Source organism: Myotis brandtii, unplaced genomic scaffold, assembly GCF_000412655.1.
Source record: "Myotis brandtii unplaced genomic scaffold, ASM41265v1 scaffold621, whole genome shotgun sequence".
Classification (NCBI taxonomy): Eukaryota; Metazoa; Chordata; class Mammalia; order Chiroptera; family Vespertilionidae; genus Myotis; species Myotis brandtii.
The window spans coordinates 3,848,335-3,871,403 of record NW_005370372.1 but is presented as its reverse complement, the minus strand read 5'-3'; the positions used below and the strand labels follow the sequence as shown (position 1 = coordinate 3,871,403).

Below are 23,069 nucleotides of genomic sequence, written 5' to 3'. Positions count from 1 at the left end.
TATTGTTCTAATGAAATACATAATTTATTATTGTATTTTAAGTCTTTAAAGAAAAAAGCAAGTAGGGAGGTCAACATTGCCCTCACGAAAGTAATACACTTACACTCAAAGCTTCTTGACTTATATTGTTAATATTCAAGGAAAGAATGTGATCTTTGCTGCCCACATATATCCGGTCCTGATCTTCATCCATTAATAATATCCTATAGTCTAAAGGATGGTGAGACAGGCTGAAGTATTCAGAGGTCTTGGTTTCTCGAAGCTCTGAAATAGTGAACAACACAGTGAAAATAGATATGGTTCTATGATTCTATTAATTTAATAAAAATGATCTTACAGAAATATTACCAAAAATGTAATGATACATTTTCCTCCTACAATAATAAATTAATTAGAAATTAGTTATTTCAGTGGATATTTTTATTCATTGTCTCTGAAATAAAACATAAATCAATAAATGCAATTTTAAAGTTTATGGTGATGACATTTGATTACAAAATTATTCACATTTTGCAAGAATCTCAACTGAGTTTTATTCCTGGCTGTCATCAGCTAGTTCAAACAGATTAGCCAAAAATATATAGTAAGTTAGCAGATTGAAACACAAATAAAGCCCAACAAACAAACAAATAAACAATGGCAGTGTGAATGTCTTCCTAGTTTGTCTTAATGTTTTATTGTTGGACTCAGTACATCATTTTAGAATTATTTCCTACTCTAAATATTTACCTTACTTCCTCAACATAATTCTAACCAGTTTAATATATTTTTTTAATAAATTACTTAAAAAGAAACCTATTTTTCCCAGTATACTCCATGAAAAGGTAATGCCGTTTAAATGTTTAATGTATATATTATAGGAAAAAATAATAAATTTTCAGATGTTCTGAATGGTTAGATTTCAGTATCTCAATAATCAGTGACTCATGTTCATTTAACTTCTTTTACATTAAATATGCGCCTGTACAGCTGAACTTTGAATATAAGGAATGCACCATGACAACACAAAAATCAATAACAATTATAGCAGAATCAGTTTTCTTTCCAGTCAAAATGCTCTTTTGCACAACTTAAGACTTTTCCATTCAAAGAGTTGATGTTTTCTTTGTTCTTTTGCTTATAATCTTAAGAGAATGAAAAACTGTACAAGAATATCTTTCTGGCTCTGCTGGCCTGGCTCAGTGGTTGAGCACTGACCTATAAACCATGAGGTCACGGTTCGATTCCCGGTAATAAAATTTCCTGTTGGCAGAGCTGGTCTATGCCAACAATAATGGTTCCATTCCCCTAACCAGTGAGTGGTTTAAATGTGGCCTCTGACTAGTTATGGTCTATGAGACTTAAAGAGAAACCTTCTGCAGGGGTATTGAAAATATTTCTTGGGTCTCAAAAAGTGGCATCCCAAAAAGGTGCCACTTTTTCTACCTCTGGAAATTGGTGTGTGAGCATATTATACTTGTAGCAATTGCAGCTCCCAGGATTACTAGCTGAGAATGACAAGCAGGAATTTAGGGGGAAAAAGCTCAGTTCTTTAAAAAAGCACTTAATTTCTGAACTCCCCTGGAACTGCCCTATAACTGAACTACTGCTGTTATGTAAAATGAAAAAAAAATTCTTGTATTTCATAGGCACCTTGAATTGAAGTTTTCATTTCTGTTGTTGAAACCCTTATCAGCTGATACATCTTTTGAGTGTTCAAAGACCCTAACTACCACCTTCTCACCCTTGCTACCATGATTTCTTTAGTTTGGGTATTCTTTTTTAATACTCTTTTTTTTCTTTTTCCCTTTTCTTCCTAATCTATAATGAAGTGAAATCAAGAGTGTGATCTTAGTAGGGAAAACAGCCCCAACTGAATTTTACCTGCAATTAACAAACAATGGCAGTTCTCCTCTTTAACTGTTTTGTTAGAAAATAATCAATTTCTTGCATTAATTCAAATACCACAGGGAGCAATAACTACATTAACTTAAGACCTTTCTGGTCTGAGGATTTTTATCTATTTTTCTGAGCCATAAAGCTATCTTCAAATTTAATTACCTTTAGCTCACTGACAGTTGACAGCTGTTAACCAAGGAAGATTTACTTTAGAAGGGCCCCTGTTGGAAGCCTACAAGCCAAGGCTATTTAGTTAAAATGCTATTTAAGTTGCTGTTAGTTAGCCCTAATTGAACTTTGGGGCTTGGGAAAAAACCCCACAAAATACGAAATTCTTATTTATTTTTTTTACTTAATAAAGAGATGAGTTCAAAGCATTGAAGATTTTTATCTATCTAGGAAAAGAATGACTAAAGAATCCATCATTTTGGTTTAATGTAGAGCCAACTTAAGTCGATGAATACAGTTAGAGAAAATGACTAATTTAATGACGTGGGTACAGTGAGAAAAGGAAATCACAATTATTGGTTTCTCCTCTAAACAAATGAAAAGAATGGCGCTCTGCTACAGTTCTTTAAATCTTAGCAATGATGTCATCCCTTTTACAGCACTGGAAGTACAACTAGTTGTTTTGTTTCTCAGGACATGCTCAACTGATCGAAAGGAACTTTGGCTGAGAGTATGCGGTATTAGAAAATGTAGTGGCCCCGAAGGGCAGTGTAGGTCTCCAAGTCCCTGGGAAAATCTCCTGGGAAACATTATTAAAAAAAATACTGCATGCTTCTATCCTGAAATCTACATTACTGTAGAGTTCTATGATGGGAAATTACTGTCATGCGTTCCATGCCAATGTTCCCTGAGGGAAAATCTGCAGCTCAATATGCTTACCTGAAATTCATGTATTAACACTGACTTTTCTTTGTGATAGACATTATTGTGAGCCTTGAGAATTTAACCAAGGCTGGGGGAACAGTCCATTCCCCCAAAATATAAACCCTAGCAATATAAGCTCTGGGGTCCTACTGAACATAGTCAACATATTGCTGTAGCAATTACAATATAGTTTAATATGTATAATATATGCTGTCTGTAAATCACACTTGGCCCCTAACCACAGTAAGAACTAACGTTTGTTCTCTGTTAAATCAGTCGGTGATCTTTTTTTTTTTTATAATATATTTTATTGATTTTTTACAGAGAGGAAGGGAGAGGGGTAGAGAGCTAGAAACATCGACGAGAGAGAAATGCAACCAAGGTACATGCCCTTGACTGGAATCGAACCTAGGACCCTTCAATCCACAGGCCGACGCTCTATCTACTGAGCCAGACTGGTTAGGGCCAGTCGGTGATCTTAATATTTGAGGTGACTTAAGTCAAAATAACTCAAATAGCACACATGCTCTCTCTCTCTCTCTCTCTTTCTCTCTCTCTCTCTCTCTGGAGGAGGGTGGAGAGTCTAGGGTTTTCTTTTATGAATAATATATATCTCAAACTACTAAGAAGGGGAACTCATTTGCTCAGAATACTAAATTATCTTTGGCCTTTTATAAATTTGAAATACAGGCCAAAGATTACTTGATTAAAAATCAACTCCCAGAGGTCTCTCTATTAGAAACATATGCAACGGTTACTCATTAATTAGATTTAAAGTTCTTGACATGTTATTAATTTATGTAATTGATGTATTCAATACATATTTATTGAGCTCTTATCACAGCAGGCTGGACACTTTGCTCAGATAAGAGGACACAAATATGAAGATACCATGGCCTTACGACAATTCCAAATTTTACCTTTCATTCTGTTACGGTCATGCTTCACTTGCCAATGGAGGCACATTATGAGAAATGAGTCTTTAGGTGATTTGATCATGGTGCTTACATCATGGAGTGCTAACACAAACTAGATGGGATAGCCTACTCCACACATGGGCTATACTGTCTAGCCCAGCAGTCGCCAACCTTTCGGACCTCACGGACCACCAGTGGTCCGCCAGTTGCTCCCAGGCTACAAGTTTGTACAGCCATTTACTTACTAAATATTGTAGGCAATTGTAACACAACATCATTTGTGTATCTAAAGAGAAAAGATACAGTAAAGGCCGTGCGAGCACACTTGCACACACTGGGGATGCAAGGGGAGGGCCATGAAGGCAGGCGCTGAGAGGAGGAGTAGATATCAGGACAGAGGGAGTGAGGGAGAGAGCAAGAAGGAGGAGAAGGGGAGGGGGAAAAGGAGAGCAGAGATCCAGAGACCCAGAGAGGTAAAGCTTAGGATGAGAAATAATGAAAGGGAGAGGGAGAGGAATGGGAGGATAGGAAAAGGAGAGAGAGGAAGAAAGGGAAGGGGGGGGGGAAGAAGGGAAATGAGTTTGTGCACAGGAGCTTAGGATGAGAAATAATGAAAGGGAGAGGGAGAGGAGTGGAGGATAGAAAAAGGAGAGAGAGGAAGAAAGGGAGGGAGGGGAAAGAAGGGAAATGAGTTTGTGCACAGGAGTGAGTGTGTGTGTGAGTGTGTGTGTGTGTGTGTGTGCATGTCCGTTTGGGCGTGCACGGAGCAGGCTCCCAGGTACCCCTCCTCCCCAGCCCATTCCTCTTCCTTCCTAGATAGTCCCTTGGCCCAGCTGCCAGCCAGCTGGGTGGGCAGCATGCCGACCTTCCTGGTCTATTTAAAGCACGTAGAGGTAGCAGTAAATTCAAACTTTCAATATCGCAAACATTTGCTTATAGTCCAGTATAATCTTAAGATTGTAAGATTATCAGACACCATAGTATATGTGGTCTGTCTTTGACTGAAACTCCCATCATCTTCTGTCACGTAACTGCACTCTGTTTGCTCAGCCCACCATGAAGTTGTCAACATAAACCCCGGCTCTCTCAGGCAGAATGGGCATCTACAGATTTCAAAGGAAATCCTTAGGATATCTTTTATTTCAGAGATATTGCTATTCTCAGAGGGATTTCTTCTTCTGAATGTCTAACCCCAGAAGAATTTTAAGTAGACGGGGTTTTCCTGACCCATTCTCTCCCCGAGGCTCACTCTTTTCAAACGGGGTTAAAAACTGAACTTCACCTGTCCCTTTAGGGCAAATGGGCAGGTAAAATCAAGAGCAGTGAAACTTCAGGGGACTGAAACCACAGCTCCTGATTCCTAAGGCAAAGAGAGACCAGAAGGCATTTTGTTAAAACCACATTTGCTCAAAAATAATCGTTCCATTATCCTTTGAGGCAGCATAGCCACAGAGGGACGTGGGGATTGTTCTGCTAAGCGAGATATGCCAGTCAGAGAAAGACAAACATCACACGATTTCACTTATATGTGGAATCTAATGAACAAAATAAACTGACCAACAAATAGGTCCAGAGACATATAAGCACCAAACAGAATCTCAGAGGAAGGGAGAGATGAACCAAATCACTTATTTGCATATATGTATAAGCCATGGGTAGAGACAATACTGAGGTGAAGGCCTGGGGTGGGGTGGGAGCCTGGTGGAGGGGGGCAAAGGGGGTTGAGGGACATCTGTAATACAACAATAAAATAAAATACACTAACAATAAAAATAAACTAAATAATAATAATAGTCCCAAATAGCTACCACTTGTGGGTTTATCAGTAAGCGTAGCTATTCTAGGTGCCTTATAAAATGATTTCATGTAACTTGCATTCAAAGCTTTTATGTTTATGTGTATAAATTCATAACCCATGGACACAGACAATAGGGTGGTGGAGGCTTGGGGCGTGGGGCAGGGGAAGGGCTATAAAGGGTCAGTGGGAGGAAAAAGGGAACATACGCAATACTTTCAACAATAAAGTTTTTTTTTTTTTTTAAAGTTTTTGTGTTAGGCCTTAACATTATTCCTGTTCTACATATAAAGAAACTAAAATTCAGCTCATTGAGCAATGTAACAAAGATCACACAGTAATGAGTAGAAGAGGATAGAGTCAGGATTCACAGCAAGGTGAGTTTCTTAACCTGTGAGTTCAATCAGGTACTCTCTTGCCCAGGCTGTTTTCTCAGCAAATAGTGCCCCCTCTGCATTTAAAAGATGCATGGTTTGGATGTTAAATTATATGATCACTGTACTTTTAAGCTCCCTCGTCTTGTCTGGATGGCTTTCAATTACTTTTAGCACAAAATCCAGAGTTCTTAACATGGCCTTTAAGACCTGCCATGATCTGGTCCAAGATTACCTCAGTGGAAAATCTCAATCATCACTATAGTATTTGCCTATTTCCTTTGTGTTCTCGCCCTTCTGGTCTTCTTTTCACATCTTCAAACTACTTCCCTCCTTCACTTCTGCCTCAGGGCCTTTGTGGGTGTTATTTCTGCTGCTGAAAGGATTCTTCCTGCTTTCTTCTCACTCCTACTCAGAACTCAAGCAGTAGCTTCCATGTAATTGAAATTGGATAGATTCATAAAGACTTCCTTGATCCTCTAGATGAGGTCAGGTCTGAGGTCTGCTGATATTTGCTCAATTTCTCTTTGTGGTTTTCTCTTAAAGGCTGTCTGAAAGTGGAAGATCATTTGAAATGATCTAAAACGCCATGGGTTCAGCGGTGGGAGATCTGATCTGTCTTCTGTAAAGTTTTGCAGTTGAACTGCCTCTGAATATGAGATAAAGCTATTTGTTCATTCACATTCTACCCTACCCTTTTTTCCCCTGCTTCATTGAGTTTTATAATCTCTTAATCTTGGTGAACTAAAAATTATGAGCTTGAACCAATAAAAGAAAACTATGCTATCAAATTTCAAAAATTGGAGTGTTTGTGATAATATTTTATTACTATTAAAAGGTAAAGTGAATGGAGGGGGAGGCTCTGTTTTGGAATTAGCCAACTAGGGATAAAGCTCTAGCTTCACCATTTGTTAATACAGGCCTTGGTTTGCCCCTTTGCTGCAATCACTCCTTTCTACTTTTCCCTCCCTCACTTTGGACCTTAAATCTACAAAACAAAAGGAAGAATGAGATTATTTATTAATCAGAATGATCCCTAATGTTCCCTGCAGCAATAAAAGTGTTTATGAAAATAATCTCTTTTTCACACTCTACAAGTGTTATCTACTATTGTAGAATATCTGTAAAGCTGACTGGACCCTTCATATTATGATTAATCTGACAGGAAGAAAGGGTCTGTTTAAAGCCTATCTTAGAAACATGACCACAGTAATATAACTGTGTCTTTTCTGGACACAATATAAAGCTAAACCAAAATCAAACTTTCCTTTCCCATACCTAAAACATATTCTATGTGTGTTGTGTGGTTCAATAAACTGGACTTAAGTCCCTTCCTCTAAACTTACTTGGGAAACATGAGAGTAGACTTCAAAGATGTTAGGTGCCAATATCAGACTCCTTGTATGGGCAGTGGTTTTGGATTCTATCTCAGAAGAGGAAGAATAGACAATTAGAAAATAACTAAATTGTCTTGAGAGTCTCCGCATTGGAAGGAAGTAACTTCTGAAAAGTAGAACTAAATCTGAACCCATTGCTAAGCTGTAGAGGACAGCAGGGGCGAGCATTCGGGCTGTCAGGGAGGCCTAGTTCAGAGTGTCCACTCCACATGGAAACAGGGGAGATAAACGTGAAGAGGAGGAAACACTTCATCCGACACCTTTCCAGAGCCCTTGACACTTCGGAGAAGCTGCTTTGGGGCAAAGTGCTCAAAAACAGCGTGTCTACCTTGAGAACAGTAGTTTCAAGGCTGTCAGCAAAACAAAAGCAGAAACATAACAACAAAGAAAAAAGAGAGGGAGGGGCATAGAATAACAATTGGAGCTTGAGAATGAATGGTGTAAATTAGTGTACTTCTACTAAATATAATATTTGCAGTCACTACAATTGTCTATGTAGAGATTTGAAGGTATGAAAACTATTTTCTCAGGCTGTTCAGTTCTAAAAGTAGGCTATATTCAATATAAAAGCAGTTAAAAATTATTCACGGAAAATAAACTAGGAAGACATATTTTTAAATATTAATACTAAAAGTCCTGGGTGGTGAGACAGAGAAATGTAAAGACAGGAAGATGATACTTCAGACCAACACGTGTGCAGTGGGCCAGGTGAGGATCTGAGGCTGATGTGATGTGGAATGCCAGCAAAATCCCAGAGCAGAATACCACAGACCCCAACCCCCTACTCTGAACCCCAAAGGCACCACACTAAACTATCACATGGAAAGATTCTTACAGTAGCATTTAACACATGTCTATCATACACTTTTTACTACTTGTTGGTTTTCCATGGTTTCAATAACACTTCCTTTGCATACACCGTGGTTTGCAGTGGAAGTGTCTCCTCAACATTCTAGTACTTGCTTAGAGCAACAGTTGTAGAAAATTCCATTGCTGAGTGAAATCTCTTGTCCTGTTTCTCCCTCATAAAGTTTTCTGGCCCTTCATTCCACAGTTTTCTATAACATAAAGCTTATGTTTTATATAATACAGCAGACTCTACACAAAATTAAAATATTCTTTGAGGTATATATTTACTCATCCATTCAATAGATAGTATATGAGCTAGGGACTGGGTAAAATAATGAAAATTCTTGGTCTTTCCCCTCAGAGTGGATAGTCTAGAATGGAGATACACAAACCATTGTAGTATAAGAAGGTGAAAGTAAAGGAGCTTTGTCTTAGCTGGTTTGTCTCAGTGGATAGAACATTGGCCTGTAGATTGAAAGGTCTCAGGTTTGCCCTAACCAGTTTGGCTCAGTGGATGGAGCATCGGCCTGCGGACTGAAGGGTCCCAGATTCGATTCCGGACAAGGGCATATACCTTGGTTGTGGGCACGTTCCCAGTAGTGAGTGTGCAGGAGGCAGCTGAATTGATGTTTCTCTCTCATCAATGTTTCTAACTCTCTATCCCTCTCCCTTCCTCTCTGTAAAAAATCAATAAAATATATTAAAAAAAAAAAAAAAAAGGTCTCAGGTTCAATTCCCGGTCAAGGGCACATGCCCAGGTTGTGGCTCAATCCCCAGTAGGGGGCGTGCAAAAGGCAAGTAGTCAATGATTCTCTCTCATCATTGATGTTTCTATCTCTCTCCCTCTCCCTTCCTCTCTGAAATCAATAAAAATATATTAAAAAAAAAAAGAAATTAAAGGAGCTTTGAAGAAGGAAGATTAAGTTTTCCTGGAAATAGAGGGGGATCTTAAACAGAAGGAAATGTTTGACCTTATTTCTTTTTTCAACAAATAGTAGTTGAGCCACTCTTTTAAACTAAAAATCACAGTAATAAGTGCAAAAAAAAAAATATTGTAAAAGACAGGGTAAGTGTTTAAGTCAAGGACAGCTGCTTTACATCAGGGGTCAGGAAGAGCTTCTGTGGGGAAGTGTCATATAAGCTGTGACCTTGGAGATAAATATGAGCTACTAAAGAGATAAGCATTTCTAGGGAGTGGAAAGTAGAGGTCTTATGTGGAAGATTCAGGATGATTAGTTTCGTAGCTGATAAAGAAGAGGATTTGAACGGTCTTTTTAAGCAGAAGTAAGGAATCAACATGACAGAAATGCAAACTTCCTGAATCTCACACAAGCAACATGCAAAGAGGCAAACTCCTTGTACAACAAACCAAAGAGGCTGAATTTTTCTAAAGTTGCTTGAGGTGCCAATAAAAAATTCTGAGAAAGTACATGCAAGTACAAGTTAGTTAGAAAGAATTATGCTAATGAAGCATTCTCAAGGGTGATACTACTTTACTACAATAGTAAGTGAATGAAGTAGAGTAAAATATTTGTATAGCTAAACTGTAAGATGTCTGCATAAAAGTAAGTATGAATACATAGAAATCTTGGAAAATTTTCAGTTTAACATTCTCCTTCATAATGTGTTCAATTAGAAGTACGAGTCTGATAATACTGATGGCTCAACTCAATATTCTGTCAGTTATAGGATTTATAATTACTCTTTAATCAAGAATTAGGCAGTGCAAACTTTCTTTACAGGTTAGCATGATATAAATATAGTCTCATACTAGATTCTTTCAGAAGACCACCCACAACTTTTAGTAAGATAGACTATTTGGAATTTAACAATCCTGTCCCCCCACCAACCAAAAGTCTTAAACTCTGCTTTCCCTTGATACATTCTTAAACCCATTTCCATTTGCACACAGGGAAAATAGAATAAGCTGTATGCCATAAAATCTCATCTCCAAAGAACCAGACTTTATGCACAAAGAAATACAGAGATGTTCCCCTAAAGAGACAGCTATTTTATCTAAACATTATTTAAGTCAACATGACTCATTGTTTAGCCTACTTATTGCATTTGGCTTCAAAACAAAGAAACAAGTTTGGGGAAATGTAGAGGACAGTGGAGACATGTCCATTTTACTTTCAACACATTCATCAGTTGTTCAATGCAGACGCCCCCTTTTGTCCTTTTCTCTTGTGTCTCTCTCCCCTGACATCGTGGACAATGCCAGGTCAGTGACTCAGTGCTCAGCTGCTGGAGAGGAGATTTACACAGAGTCGCTGGGAGTGTGCCTCCACATAGCATTAGAGCCACCCTTTGATCCCTTTCAAGAGCAGCACAAAGGCTCCAACCATGTTTTCTGCAGCTTTGAAAAGCCCAGGACTCGTCATATATACAATGGCTTTGAATGTATATGCAAGGCATTTCTCTTCTCTTTATCCTGGTTGGGGAACCATTTGTTTCCAAATTTCACGTGATGGTGTTTTAAGATGGAGTGGCTGCAGCCACGCTCAGTCTTTCAAAAGAGAAGACCAGTGTTTCACTTTTCTGCTCTTGGTCTGGAAACATAATATTTATCATTCCTGCGTGCACTTCAAGGAGAACAGCAGAATATGAACTCAAAGCTTATTTATTTTACAAAATGCTATTGCCTCCATGAGGTTAGCATGTGCCAAGATTGTCTCTAATTTTTCAGGGTAACAGTAAGACCTGCTGGTGGAAATACAGCACACTTAAAAGGGGAAGTGACAAGCTACTAGAAACCAAAGTCTGACCTGAGTATTAATAGCTCCCAGTTGCCTTTTTAACGTGGAAGGAAGTTTCATTCCACTGATGTATAGCCATTTTTAATCCCTGAATCTCAAAAAGCAGAACATATTTTATTAGGCAAAATGACAGATTTAGATAGTTGGGACGGTGTTATTTGAGGATTTCCTGTTACACAATTCAAGTGACTTCACAAGATTAAGCCAAACAAGCCACTTTATGCCCTAAAACCAAAAGAGTGGATAACAGCTTTCTAGTTAGGCGTTAGCTTTTCACTTCTCTTCATCAAAGAGACATGGAAATTGTACTTCTCTAATTTTAAAACTTTGCAAGCTTTCTTACTCATAATAATAAATATAAAAATAGCCAAGATTGTCTATTAATAGCCAAATAAAAATAAATTTAAGTTAGTACAATTAAAGCCCCCAAATAATTTTAACCTAAGGCATACAGATAATTAAAATGAAACTCTGTTGTTGTTTTTTAACCTAATGGATTTTTGTGGAAGAAAGGCTGTTGTTTGCAGACAGAGATTTATGCTCAAATCTGGGCATTACCTCTAACTAGCTATGTGGCTTTAGGCAAGTTACTTAAATTATGAGCGCCTAAGAGCCCCTTCTTGAATGATGGAAATAATAATACCTTCCTCATGGCACAATTATGTGAATGAAAGAGAAAATACTTGTGTAACACCTGGAGAATAGTAGCTATCACTCATAATTGTTAGTCTTCATGCCAAGACAGGAGTTTTGTTTTAAACAGGATATCTGTGCACTGTCATAGCTTTAGGGTGCTACTCTAGCTAATCCTGCTAATAAAGTCGGCTGAAATAATGTCTAATTTGCATTGAAATGCAACCTGTGTACCAATAAAAAGTTACAATGTTTTAAAATACTAGCAAAAATTATTTTTTAATTCAAACACAAAAGTAAATATTGCTTTAAAACTGCAACTGTCCTTAATCTTTATCCAGTCTACCTCTCTTAAATTACTACTTATACTTCCCAATGGTTATTAAGAATATACGGTACCTATCAATTTACTAAGATAAATAGTAAATTGATCTCCACATCAATCCTATTAACTAAATCCTATTGTTTCCTGCTTTAAGAATATGAGAAAACTGCAGATGGATCTTGGGTAACTTGCCCAAGTTTTGAATGTAAATCTGGGTGCCCCAAAGTCCATGCCCTCAAGCCCTTTGTGGAGCAAGAGAATACGTTCAGCTGCAGGACTTGGTCTCCTTCACTTTTTCCTGAGTGTAACAGTGGTTTAAATTTTAACACACATAAGAATTGTGAATTTCTCATTAAAAATAAAAGTTTCTAGGAATACAAATAGCCCCATCCAGAGACACTTACTCAAAGGGTCTTCTCAAATCTTTCTATTGAACACACTAAACTTGTTACAATACCAGGGTGGTTGCCAAAGAGATTGACCTACATTGCCTCCTATTGACTATTCAGATCTCAACTTGAATCTGTCCAGGAGGCTATCCTTGTCCACCTTTTCTTATAAAGCTCCTCCCATATTATTCTCTATGTCATCACCCTATTTTATTATAAAGGGATTAACATTATTTCTGGCTTACCTACATTGCCTCCTATTGACTATTCAGATCTCAACTCGCATCTGTCCAGGAGGATATCCTTGTCCACCTTTTCTTATAAAGCCCCTCCCAAATTATTCTCTATGTCATCACCCTATTTTATTATCATAAAGGCATTAACATTATTTCTGGCTTTAAGGCTCAAACTTATTTAAAACATTAAATATTATGCTGTTTGGGACAGAACTAATATCAAATGTGCAATTAGTAGGCTGTTTTATGGTATATAGACATTAATGTGTTAATTTTGACAATGATTTTTATTTAGAAACATCAGACAAAAAAGTCAAGATCCTACAAAAGATTAATTTGATTTTATTTAGAAAGTTTGGTGAAGATTATATAGGTTTTTGTCTAATTCTTCTTTTGCTACAAAGAATTTAGAGAGTCTCAAAACGCTTGAGATTGAAACAAGGAAGAGGGACTGAAGCCCTATAACAGCTGTGCCACCTGCGTAGAAATGCTTCCTCCCCAGTTTTTGGTACAGGTGGTCCCTAATTCATATCTGAATATGACCCAAAAATTCATGAGCAAGTCAATGATTTGAGGTTCAAAACATACTTTTTCTTTACAAAAACCTAACAATATAAATTGTACTGAGACCCAACAGTTCTCCCTGCAAAAGCCTACCTGTTTATCATGTTAATGTTACTAATGATGATACCGAATCAAGTGTTTATCCAATATTTTTAAATTTTACAAAAGTTATCATTTATCTTCATTATAGTCCTACTAGGTCTGTAGTGGTTCACAGTGTGGGGCTGGGGCCAGAATGCCATTTACTCCTTGTGTTATCTGGCAGTGGTACTTAATCCTTTGGAGCCTTGGTTTACTAATCTATAAAATGGAGATAGTACCTTCTATCTCATGGGCTTGTTCTTAGGTAAACTAAGTTAATAAATAAAAGCAGAACAGTTATAGGCATTACATATTGCTTAGAATATATTAGCTGTTGACATTATTCCTGTTTTCAAAAAATAATAGTAGCCTTAGCCAGCTTAGCTCAGTGGTTAGAACGTCAGCCTGCGGACTGAAGGGTCACGGGTTTGATTCCGGTCAAGGGCATATGCCTGGGTTGCCGGCTTGATCCCCAGTAGGGGCGTGCAGGAGGCATCCGATCAATGATCCTCTCATCATTAATGTTTCTATCTCTCTCTCCCTCTCCCCTCCTCTCTGAAATCAATAAAAATAGATTAAAAAAATAATAGAAATATTCCTCAAAGAGGTCAGAAATCTTTCGCAAGGTCATACAATTAAAAATTACCAATGGGAGGAAACTGAAATTAAGTCTTTCTGGCTCTAGAACCACTGTCCTTTCCAACATACCATACCATCTTTCTAGATTGTCAGGGTCTCACCCAACCATCAGCGGACCATCTGCTGAAGAAATGCATGCTTGTGCTTATGTAGTACATTGCTGAGGTGATGCTAAACAAATAAAACATAGTCTCCATCAAACTAGCCCTCTAAATCTCTGCACCTGGTTTGTGAAAACATATTTCTCTTTGTCGGGGAGTTTCATCCCCTCTCTGCTTGAATTTAAAAGAACTTTCCAAGTGAATTTAAAAACTCAAAATGTAAAACAAATCAGTGAGGAACTGCTCTTGTGGAGTCTCCAATAGGAGCTCCCAAATCCTGTCTGAACAACTTCTCTCCCTTCACTGTTTACAAAGTGCAGCCATACCCCTCTGCTTTGTGTTCCATCTATAAGAGATTCCTGCATCTCCCTGTTTCCTCACAGAAACAGATAACTATTGTGAGGCATCAACTGTAAGGAACTTTGAAAATGGGAGACAAAAGCTAATCATTTATGAAGATACTAGAAATTTGACTGCATCCTCTGTGGCATCTTTAGATCTTTTTCAACATATATTTCCCAAGTACATCTTAGCTGGACATCACTAATCCAACGGCTGTGGAGAATACCATAAAAATTAAAAAAATAAAAGCATGACTTTTAGAAATCTATAGTCTTGCCCCAAGTGATTTGGCTCAGTGGATAGAGCATCAGTCTGCGGACCAAAGGGTCCCGGGTCCGATTCTGGTCAAGGGGTATGTATCTTGGTTGCAGGCTCCTTCCAGCCTGGGCCCTGGTCGGGGCTGGTGCAGGAGGCCACCAATTGATGTGTTTCTCTGACATCAATGTTTCTCTCTGTCTTCCCCTTTCTCATCCACTCTCCCAAAAAATCAATGGAAAAAATATCCTCAATTATGGATTAACAACAACAAAGATATGGTATGTTCATGGTAATATAATACAAGACAGTATAAGATAACTGCTCTTAAAGAGAAGCACGGAATGGCATTGGCATCTATCATTTAACCTATAAAACAGGAAAGTATTCTCAATTCCTCCCTCAGAGCCAATCAATCAGTTGTGGAGTCTTGTTGCTTTACCTCTAAAATGTCTCTCAAATATGTCATTTCTTCTGCATCCAAATTATTGCTCTTTTATTCTTGACACTTGTCATCTCTGACTGGATAACTGCATGAGAGAGAGAACTGCTCTTCCTGCTTCAGCCTTATCCTCTGTTCAAACACTTATGGAATGTTGAATAAACGTGGGCTTGAGGGGGCAGTCTGTGTGCTGGGTGCCAGGGATGCAAAGATGCTGATCCTACCCTGCAAGTCAAGTGGAATTCTCTCAGCTTCACGCTTCTACCTGAGGCAACCACCATCCAAAAGCTCAGCATGCACATGTCTTTTACACACAGGACGTGTGGCACACTTTCAATCTATGCGGTGAATTCCTATTTGCTACACTGAGAGTTCTGTGCTTGTAAGAAGCCATGGGGCACTTTAAAAATAAACAAATGTTATGGCCTTTCTTTTTTTCAAAAATTTTATTTACGATCATAATCTTAAAATGCTTATGCAACTTCAGGGTGTCACTGATACTCTAGGATTCATGCAAGTATCTCTTTATATTCGATGAGCAGGGTTCATGAACTCAGGTTATAAACATCTCAACTAAAGGGAAAATTCCATGCCTACAGGTATGCCAAGCCATGCCATTCATGGCGTGGCCCTTACTTGCCTCCTCGGCCCCAACACCTGGTGTTTCCACCTTTATCTTTATGCTCCTGTGGTACAGATACCTGTAATGTCTAAAAAAATCTTAGTACCTCGTATTTCCCAGCTATAGTCATACTAGTCATTGCCTTACCTGCCTTGCTAACTTTTACATGCTTGTTTGTTTTCTAATTTTTGTTGTTCTTGTTAGTCTTCATCCGAAGATATTTTTCCATTGATTTTTAGTGAGAGAGTGGAAAGGAAAGGAGAGAAAAGGAGGAAAGGAGGGAGGGAGGGACATCGATGTGAGAGAGACACATTGTTTGGTTGCCTCCTGCACATGCCCCACCTGGGGCTGGGGATCAAACCTGCAACCCTTTGGTGAATGGGCCAACACTAGCCACTGAGGAACACTGGCCAGGGCCTTTTCCATGTTTTTAATGCTTAACCAATGCTAAACTTTCTGTAATGACCTTCCCAATTTTCAGTTTCTCCTGTGAGAAGTGAGAATAAGGACTTACCTTTATTAATTTACTTGCACTAAGATGTGTTTTAATTATATATATGTAATCTTTGCACTATGAGGTTAATATTTCTATTTATAAATATATATATTTATGTTTCTTAATTATATTCCTTTAAAAATGTATTTTTCATTTTAGAAATGTCCAGAATACTTTAGAGGGTCTGGAAGATTGTACCTGTTCAATGAAAATTGTTTAAGTTAATGGATAAAGTCTACAATTTTCAACCCACCTGGGGGAAGAGAAAGGGAGAACAGAAGAGACTTGTTTTTTCCTTTTCCAAAAGAAGTAAGAGCAAATTCACTTGGCATTCTCATTGTGCTTGTGGAGCATTTAGGACAATGAACAGTGTAATTAGTCAGGAAGACTTCCAATACTGAGCAATCTATACATAGCTTACTGAGGCGGCAGGCATGAGAGCCACTGTGCTTACAAACAGCAAGGTGGCATTGTGGAAAGCATTAACTAGACAGAGAGTCAGTAGCAGAAATATAACAACAATCTTATTCTTGTAACCAGCTTTTTACTCTTGGGCATACAGTCTCACATAGCCTCCATTTTTACATCTGTAAGTAAAAGGTTTGAACTAAATAAGATCCTTTCTAATATTGTTTTTTTCCAACTTTAAACTTTTATAAAACACCCTTTACCCCTACCTCAAATAAACTGAATTCTTCAAATTTCATCTTTACTACGTTCTTTCTTCTTTCCTGATATTATTATTTCCATTGATTGACAATGCAGCTAATCCTCGTGTCTATGAAGTTGTTATATAATTTCTGGACAATGGTTAAGCATATGTATCTAACTAAATTTCCACTTGTATGTCCCTAGTTTACTCTGAATTGATACTCAGAATAAAAATTAACACAAATAACTAAAATTTGGGGGAGGAGGGAAACAAAAAACTGTTTCAAGCAACATTTTCTTTTGAGTTTAGACTAGAACTATGCCCCCATTCTAGCGTCATAACTGAATGTGGAGCTGTAATTTATGAGATTAGGACAGTCATGCAGTCTCTTGATTAAAATCTTCCACCTATAAAACAAATGCAAGAGTAAGTAGCTCCCTTTCATTTCTATCACACACCGCTGTGTTAAATCAAGCAATTAAAATTATTATTTATTAGATAACTTTACCACCTTCATGTCTCCATACCCTGGACAAAGAATGGCATTCAAGGTCAGGTCATGGAGCACTGCCAAATATTTCTCTTCTTAATAAATTTAGGGGCAGGGGGAGATAGTCTCCTTTAGGTAAGTTTAAAACAACTTCTTAGTCCCATAGCTTTTGATGTTTTTATTCTTCAAAGAATTTCTACCCTTCCCATTCCTCTATTAAGAATATTTAGAAAACATAGGTAAAATAATCCAAGTCCAAAACTTGCTTCAAATCCAACATTCTTTCTCATCACCCTCACCTTTATCTTAATATAGTATTTATTTCTCATGTATAACTTATGCAGCCTATGCATTTTATAGAAAGTAGTCATTTTCATTCCATGTTTTTTTTTTTTTCATTTTTAACCCATGATATGTCCACTTATGATCTTTTGTTGTAGAATCTAGATAAAGGAATTCTGTCTTTTTCTACTCTGGAATCTCTCTCTCTCTCTCTCTCTCTCTCTCTCTTTTTAAAACATGTTTTTTATTTATTTCAGAGAGGAAAGGAGAGGAAGAGACAGATAGAAACATCAATGATGAGAGAGAATCATCGATCATCTGCCTCCTGCACACTCCACATTGGGGATTGAATCTACAACCAGGGTATATGCCTTGACCGGAAATCGAACTGTGACCTCCTGGTTCATAGGTCAACGCTCAACCACTAAGCCATGTCAGGCAGGCAGGAATCCCTCTCTTTTACATGGGAGATGATGAGATCACTCATAATCCCACTTCAGCACCCTTCCCCTTATCATGTTTCACAGCTCGTTTCTTAACATAAGAGATTTTACTGCCTCTTTAATCCAGCTGTTGAATGTCATGCAAAATATAATTTTGCAGCTAAGTTTCTAAATTTAGCCTTAAGTATGTCTACCTAATTCCACCATGAGTGGATAATTGCTTAATCTTCTGCATTTACAGCTCTGAATGCAAAATAATATAAGATGATTTAGCCTTCATTTTATATAATTTATAAACAACTTTTCCACCTAGAGTTTAAAACCAGAGGAGAAATAACAAGACTAAGTTTTAGCAATGGTGGCAATTAAAGAACTTTTGAAGCCTTTGCTGAATAGATACATAAAAAGAAAAAATTAACATTGCTGACAGAGCACTCTTCCCTGATTTTAAGACCATAATGTACATTTTTCAAAGTAATAGACTATGTTAGTTATGGTCTCTACTTCATGTATAATAAAAATTCATATGCATAAAAATACATTTTATTAAAGTGGGGTGCTATTGAATATAGTACTTTTTTCATAACAGTTTTATTCAGAAAAAGAAAACAAACACTATTGGTGAGGGTACAGAGTAACAGACACTCTTAATCTTAATTGGTACAAATATAAATTTGTATTTTGTTTCTAGGAGGCTTATCTATTATAGATTGAAAAACTATACAACAAACCCCATAGAGAATGATATAGGAGATTATTTTTATGGCCTCTGGGCAAGTAAAGTTTTCTTAAAGTGGGGAAAAATATAAACCATAAAGAAGAGAATAATGAATTGGGATACATTAAAATTTGGAACTTTTACTTATACATCATCAATTGTGTGAAGAGCAAGCCAAGTAATGGGAGAGTTGTAAACTCATATAATCTATATGAGGTTGATATCCAGAATGTATAAAAAAACTCCTAGAAATCAGTCAGAAAAATGTAAAATAAAATAAAAATGGCAGTATCTTAAAATAATTGACCTAGAAGACATCCATATAACCAACAAACAGTTGAAAAAGTGTTAAAAATCATTAGGAATGGGAAGACTACAAATTAAAACTAAAATGAGATGCCACCAGACTGCCTAAATTTATTTGTTTTAATAAAAATTTTAAAAAGATGGTTATTTACAATATTAGGCAAGGATATAGAGCAACTGGAATTTTCATATACTGCTATAAATATATTTGAATAACCACTTTAGAAAATAATTTGGCTTTTATCTACTTATTTTGAACATATGCATGCTATATTACCCAGCAACTCAATTTCTAGGTACATACAAAAATATATGTACAAGAATAGTCATAGAAGCTTTATTCATTGTAGCCCCAAACTGGGGATCACACATATGTCTATCAACAAGAGAATGGGTAAACACATTATGGTATTTTCCTACAATGCCTACTACTCGGCAATTAAAAAGAATAAACTACTTCTATTTATAGCAATGCCAAGGAATCTCTCAAATAAAATATTAAGCAATATAAGTCAGAAAAAATAAAATATACTATACAATTGCATTTATATAAAGTTCAAAATCAGGCAAAATTAATCTATTGTGTTAGAAGCCAGGACACTGGTTATATTCAAGGAGAATAGAGAGGACAGTCATTGGGAGGGGCAAAGGGGCTACACATATATTTTTAACCTGGATGAAAATATGGCCTCTTTGTGCTAACTCATGTGAGACTCATTCATACAGAAGATGTTTGCACTTTTTTTGTATCTATGTCTGATGTGTTGAAAATTGTATTTTTAAGAAGGGGTATTTACATCTATATATGTGTAGTTTCTGAATCAGAGTGTGTTAGCTTCCTTGTAGCTATAACAAATTACTACAAGGTTTGTGGCTTAAACACAACAGAAAGTTATTCTCTCACAGATTTGGAAGCCAGAAGTCCAAATTCAGTATCACTGGGCTGAAACTGAGGTGTTGACAGGACCACACTCCCTCTGGATGTTCTAGAGAGAATCTGTTGTTTGCCTCCTCCTCGGGGGCTATTAACATTCCTTGGCTTAAAACCACCTCACTCCAGTCTATCTCTCTGTGGTCACATTGCCTTCTCTTGCTCTTCTGTGTCAGAATTTTCTGTATCTATCCTATAAGCAATTTGTGATTGCATTTAGAGCTCACCTGGATAACACAGGAGAATCTCCTGATCTCAAGAGCTTAAATTTATTCATATAAGTGAAGTCAATTTTGGCATAAAAAGTAACATTCATGAGTTCTAGGGATTAGGATGTGGATGTCTAGGAGCCATTATTCAACCTACCATACACAGTGTCATTAACAGTAATCACTCTGAGTTCAGAAAGGAGAACAATAGCTGAGCACCAGAGTCAGCTGAGAAGCCTCATGGAGCAGGAGTTTCGGGAAAACTGCATTTATAGGTAATGGCATCGGCACATGTAGAGAAGAACAGGCAGTCATAGTCCAAGATGGCCACAAAGGATGCCAACCAATAAAGAAGAAAAAAATTTAACAGAATTCACTACTAGTAAACACAAATTGAACTGTACCTAAAATATGGTACATGTTCATGAAAAGAGAGTATTAATTTTAGCTGTACTTACTGGCCAGCTTAAATTATACCAGTAAAAATATTAATTTTAATATGATAAAAACATGATTAAAAGGTGAAAATTATTAACAATAATTAGCAATAGTCAGGCTGCTGATGCAAACAGACTGGCAGAGTGTTGCTGGAGATGAAGCACTAAAGCAAGACTCAGACACATTTGTTGGAAGCAGAAGAACCCTTCATTCTATTTCCCAGCTGGGTCTCTGGGAACAATTCCTGTAGAGTCTAGATATTCTGGTAAGCCTGTGCCTCCCACTATTGCTGCATTATTGTAACGCTTGCAGCTTAATCCCCGACCTTATCAAGGTCACCGGTTTGAAATGCATGTCTATCCCCTTGGAGCAGTTGCTAGTGTCACTTGTTATTCACAAATCTCTTCAAAAGAAAAGGAGATTCTGTTTTGACTTTCTTTCAAAGAAAATAAAATAATTTCATTGTCACAATTTCCATAATAAAAACTCAGATTGTCAAATAAAAATGATTTTGCTCTAACAGAGTATGATTATAAGTTAGATATCAAAATGATCCTGAAACATAGGGTTACATGTTTTAAGTGAGGTTATTGATAAACAATATATATATTCTTTTAATTCTGAAAAGTCATATGCTCTCCCAAAAAAGTTATCGAAGAAAATGACAGAAAGCCTTTCCAACGGTTCCCATCTGTCCTTCTGTGCTTGAAGTGAACTGTAGAGTGGATTCTACATGAACTTGCATGAGAAGGAGCTGATGAATTGACATGGTGAGCTTAGACTTACTGCTCCTTTAACTGATCATGTTTTCAAACAATCTTCCCATGCCACCCACTTAGGGGGGCTATTAAATGAACATCTCAGGTTCCTCCCATTAGAAAGGTCACAGCCTTCAACTGGAGTGAGTACTAATGTCCCACTGCTGGGCCCGAAAGGAACCTCTTAGTTGTTAGATCTTGGGTGATACCAAGCTCCTTGGGTAGGTTTGAGGTGACTAAGGTGAAAAAGAGTTTAAATTAATATTTTAATTTCAATATAGGTGGACTGATGCTTATCAGTGAATATTCATTATATTCACTGGTGGTCATCTGTGCTTTTTATAGTTTTATGGAGAGGATGTTTACCCAACGAAAAAGAGTTTAAATTAATATTTTAATTTCAATATAGATGGACTGATGCTTATCAGCTGAGTATTCATTATATTCACTGGTGGTCATCTGTGCTCTTTATAGTTTTATGGAGAGGATGTTTACCCAAAAATTAAACCCAGTTACATTATGGCTAATACATAACCTATTATTTGCCAAAAATAGTATCTGCTTGGAAGACCAAGACTAACATCCACATGTGTTTTCTACCAACATTATTTTCTATTTTTGCATTTTCTCATTGTAGTGGTTTGAAATTTTTGAAATGTGGACCCTCTAATAGAACAACATTGTTGACATTTAGATATAGGACAAGACACAACCAGATTTTTGAAAACACATTTGAGCGCATTCGGGATGCCCATGCTACCCCACTGTCCATTGGGTTACTGCACAGGGCATGTTTTTTAGACTTTTCTGTCAATTCTGTTTCTTTAATTGGAACGATTATAGATAAGAAATATAATAACCTTATATTTGTAAGTAACATTTCTTTATATAATTATGGATCAGTTTATCTAATCTTCATAATAGTCATATTAGAAAGGAGACTCTATAATTTATTACCTAAAATGGCCCATTTTTGAGTGTGAAAAAGGGAGCTAGTAATAGTTACTTCAGAACAACTGGCATAAATGGGGACTGTCCTTGGCAAACTCAGATGGACGGCTACCATACATAGGAGAATTATTTTTATCTTTATACAGTTGAGAAAACTGTGGCAGAGATGTTTAAATAACATGCCCACATTCGCAGCATCTACTAAGTGGCAGAATCAGGCCTGGCTCCCTGGAGAGTCTGACTCCAGAGTCTTTGATCTTAATCACAGGCCTGGATGACTATGGTAGAATCAACAAGATGAAAACTCAAGGGACCTGAGAGCTCCAAGAGGAGGTTATAATGCTAACAGTTTACCTTCTTTGAAATATGCAGTTGCGGCACCGTTTGAGCTGGGGAGATAACTCCTCCTCCCACCCCACGTTTACATGTCATTTCACGATGAAGCTCTTTTAAAAAATAAACTTTTCTCAATCACACATGTTATGTTGTAACTAGACTTGGCACATATTTAGCCGTCTCGTTATCATGTATTTATATAAAAGATAAGCTTTTATGATGTTATTTCTTGCTTCTTAAACAGGGGTTGTGTGTGAGGAGATATTTTGATTCAATGTAGTCAGATAACACAGTTAATAATAGTCTTACATAAATTAGCAAAGGAATTTTAATTAAGTACTGTTTACCAATTTTTAGAGTTTAAAAATTGTTATTATTTCTTGAAGGGCTCTCTATGAATATGAAGCTGAAAACTCACTGTTCTTCCAATTTCATGAAGGTGTCAGGATAACAATGGATTTGACAGGTAATCTGCACTTAAAAGATTCCCCCTTTAAGGCTGCAACTCTGGACATTTGCTGTTTTCTGTCCATTTAGAAGCATGTCTACTTTTTAAAAAATATATTTTTATTGATTTCAGAAAAAGGA

General features: G+C 37.0%; 1 protein-coding gene across 3 annotated transcripts in view; it reads right to left on the bottom strand.

Moving 5' to 3' along the window:
* The window catches only part of SEMA3C (sema domain, immunoglobulin domain (Ig), short basic domain, secreted, (semaphorin) 3C), a 156,641-nt gene that overhangs the window by 79,100 nt on the left and 54,472 nt on the right, over positions 1–23,069 (bottom strand). For all 3 annotated transcript variants that reach the window (XR_001359381.1, XM_005880038.2, XM_014528192.1), the window contains exon 3: positions 104–264. Coding sequence is in view for 2 of the 3 variants with exons in the window: in XM_005880038.2 (XP_005880100.1) it covers positions 104–264 (161 nt within the window). In the remaining variant the exon portion in view is untranslated. The remainder of the gene's footprint in view (positions 1–103; positions 265–23,069) is intronic.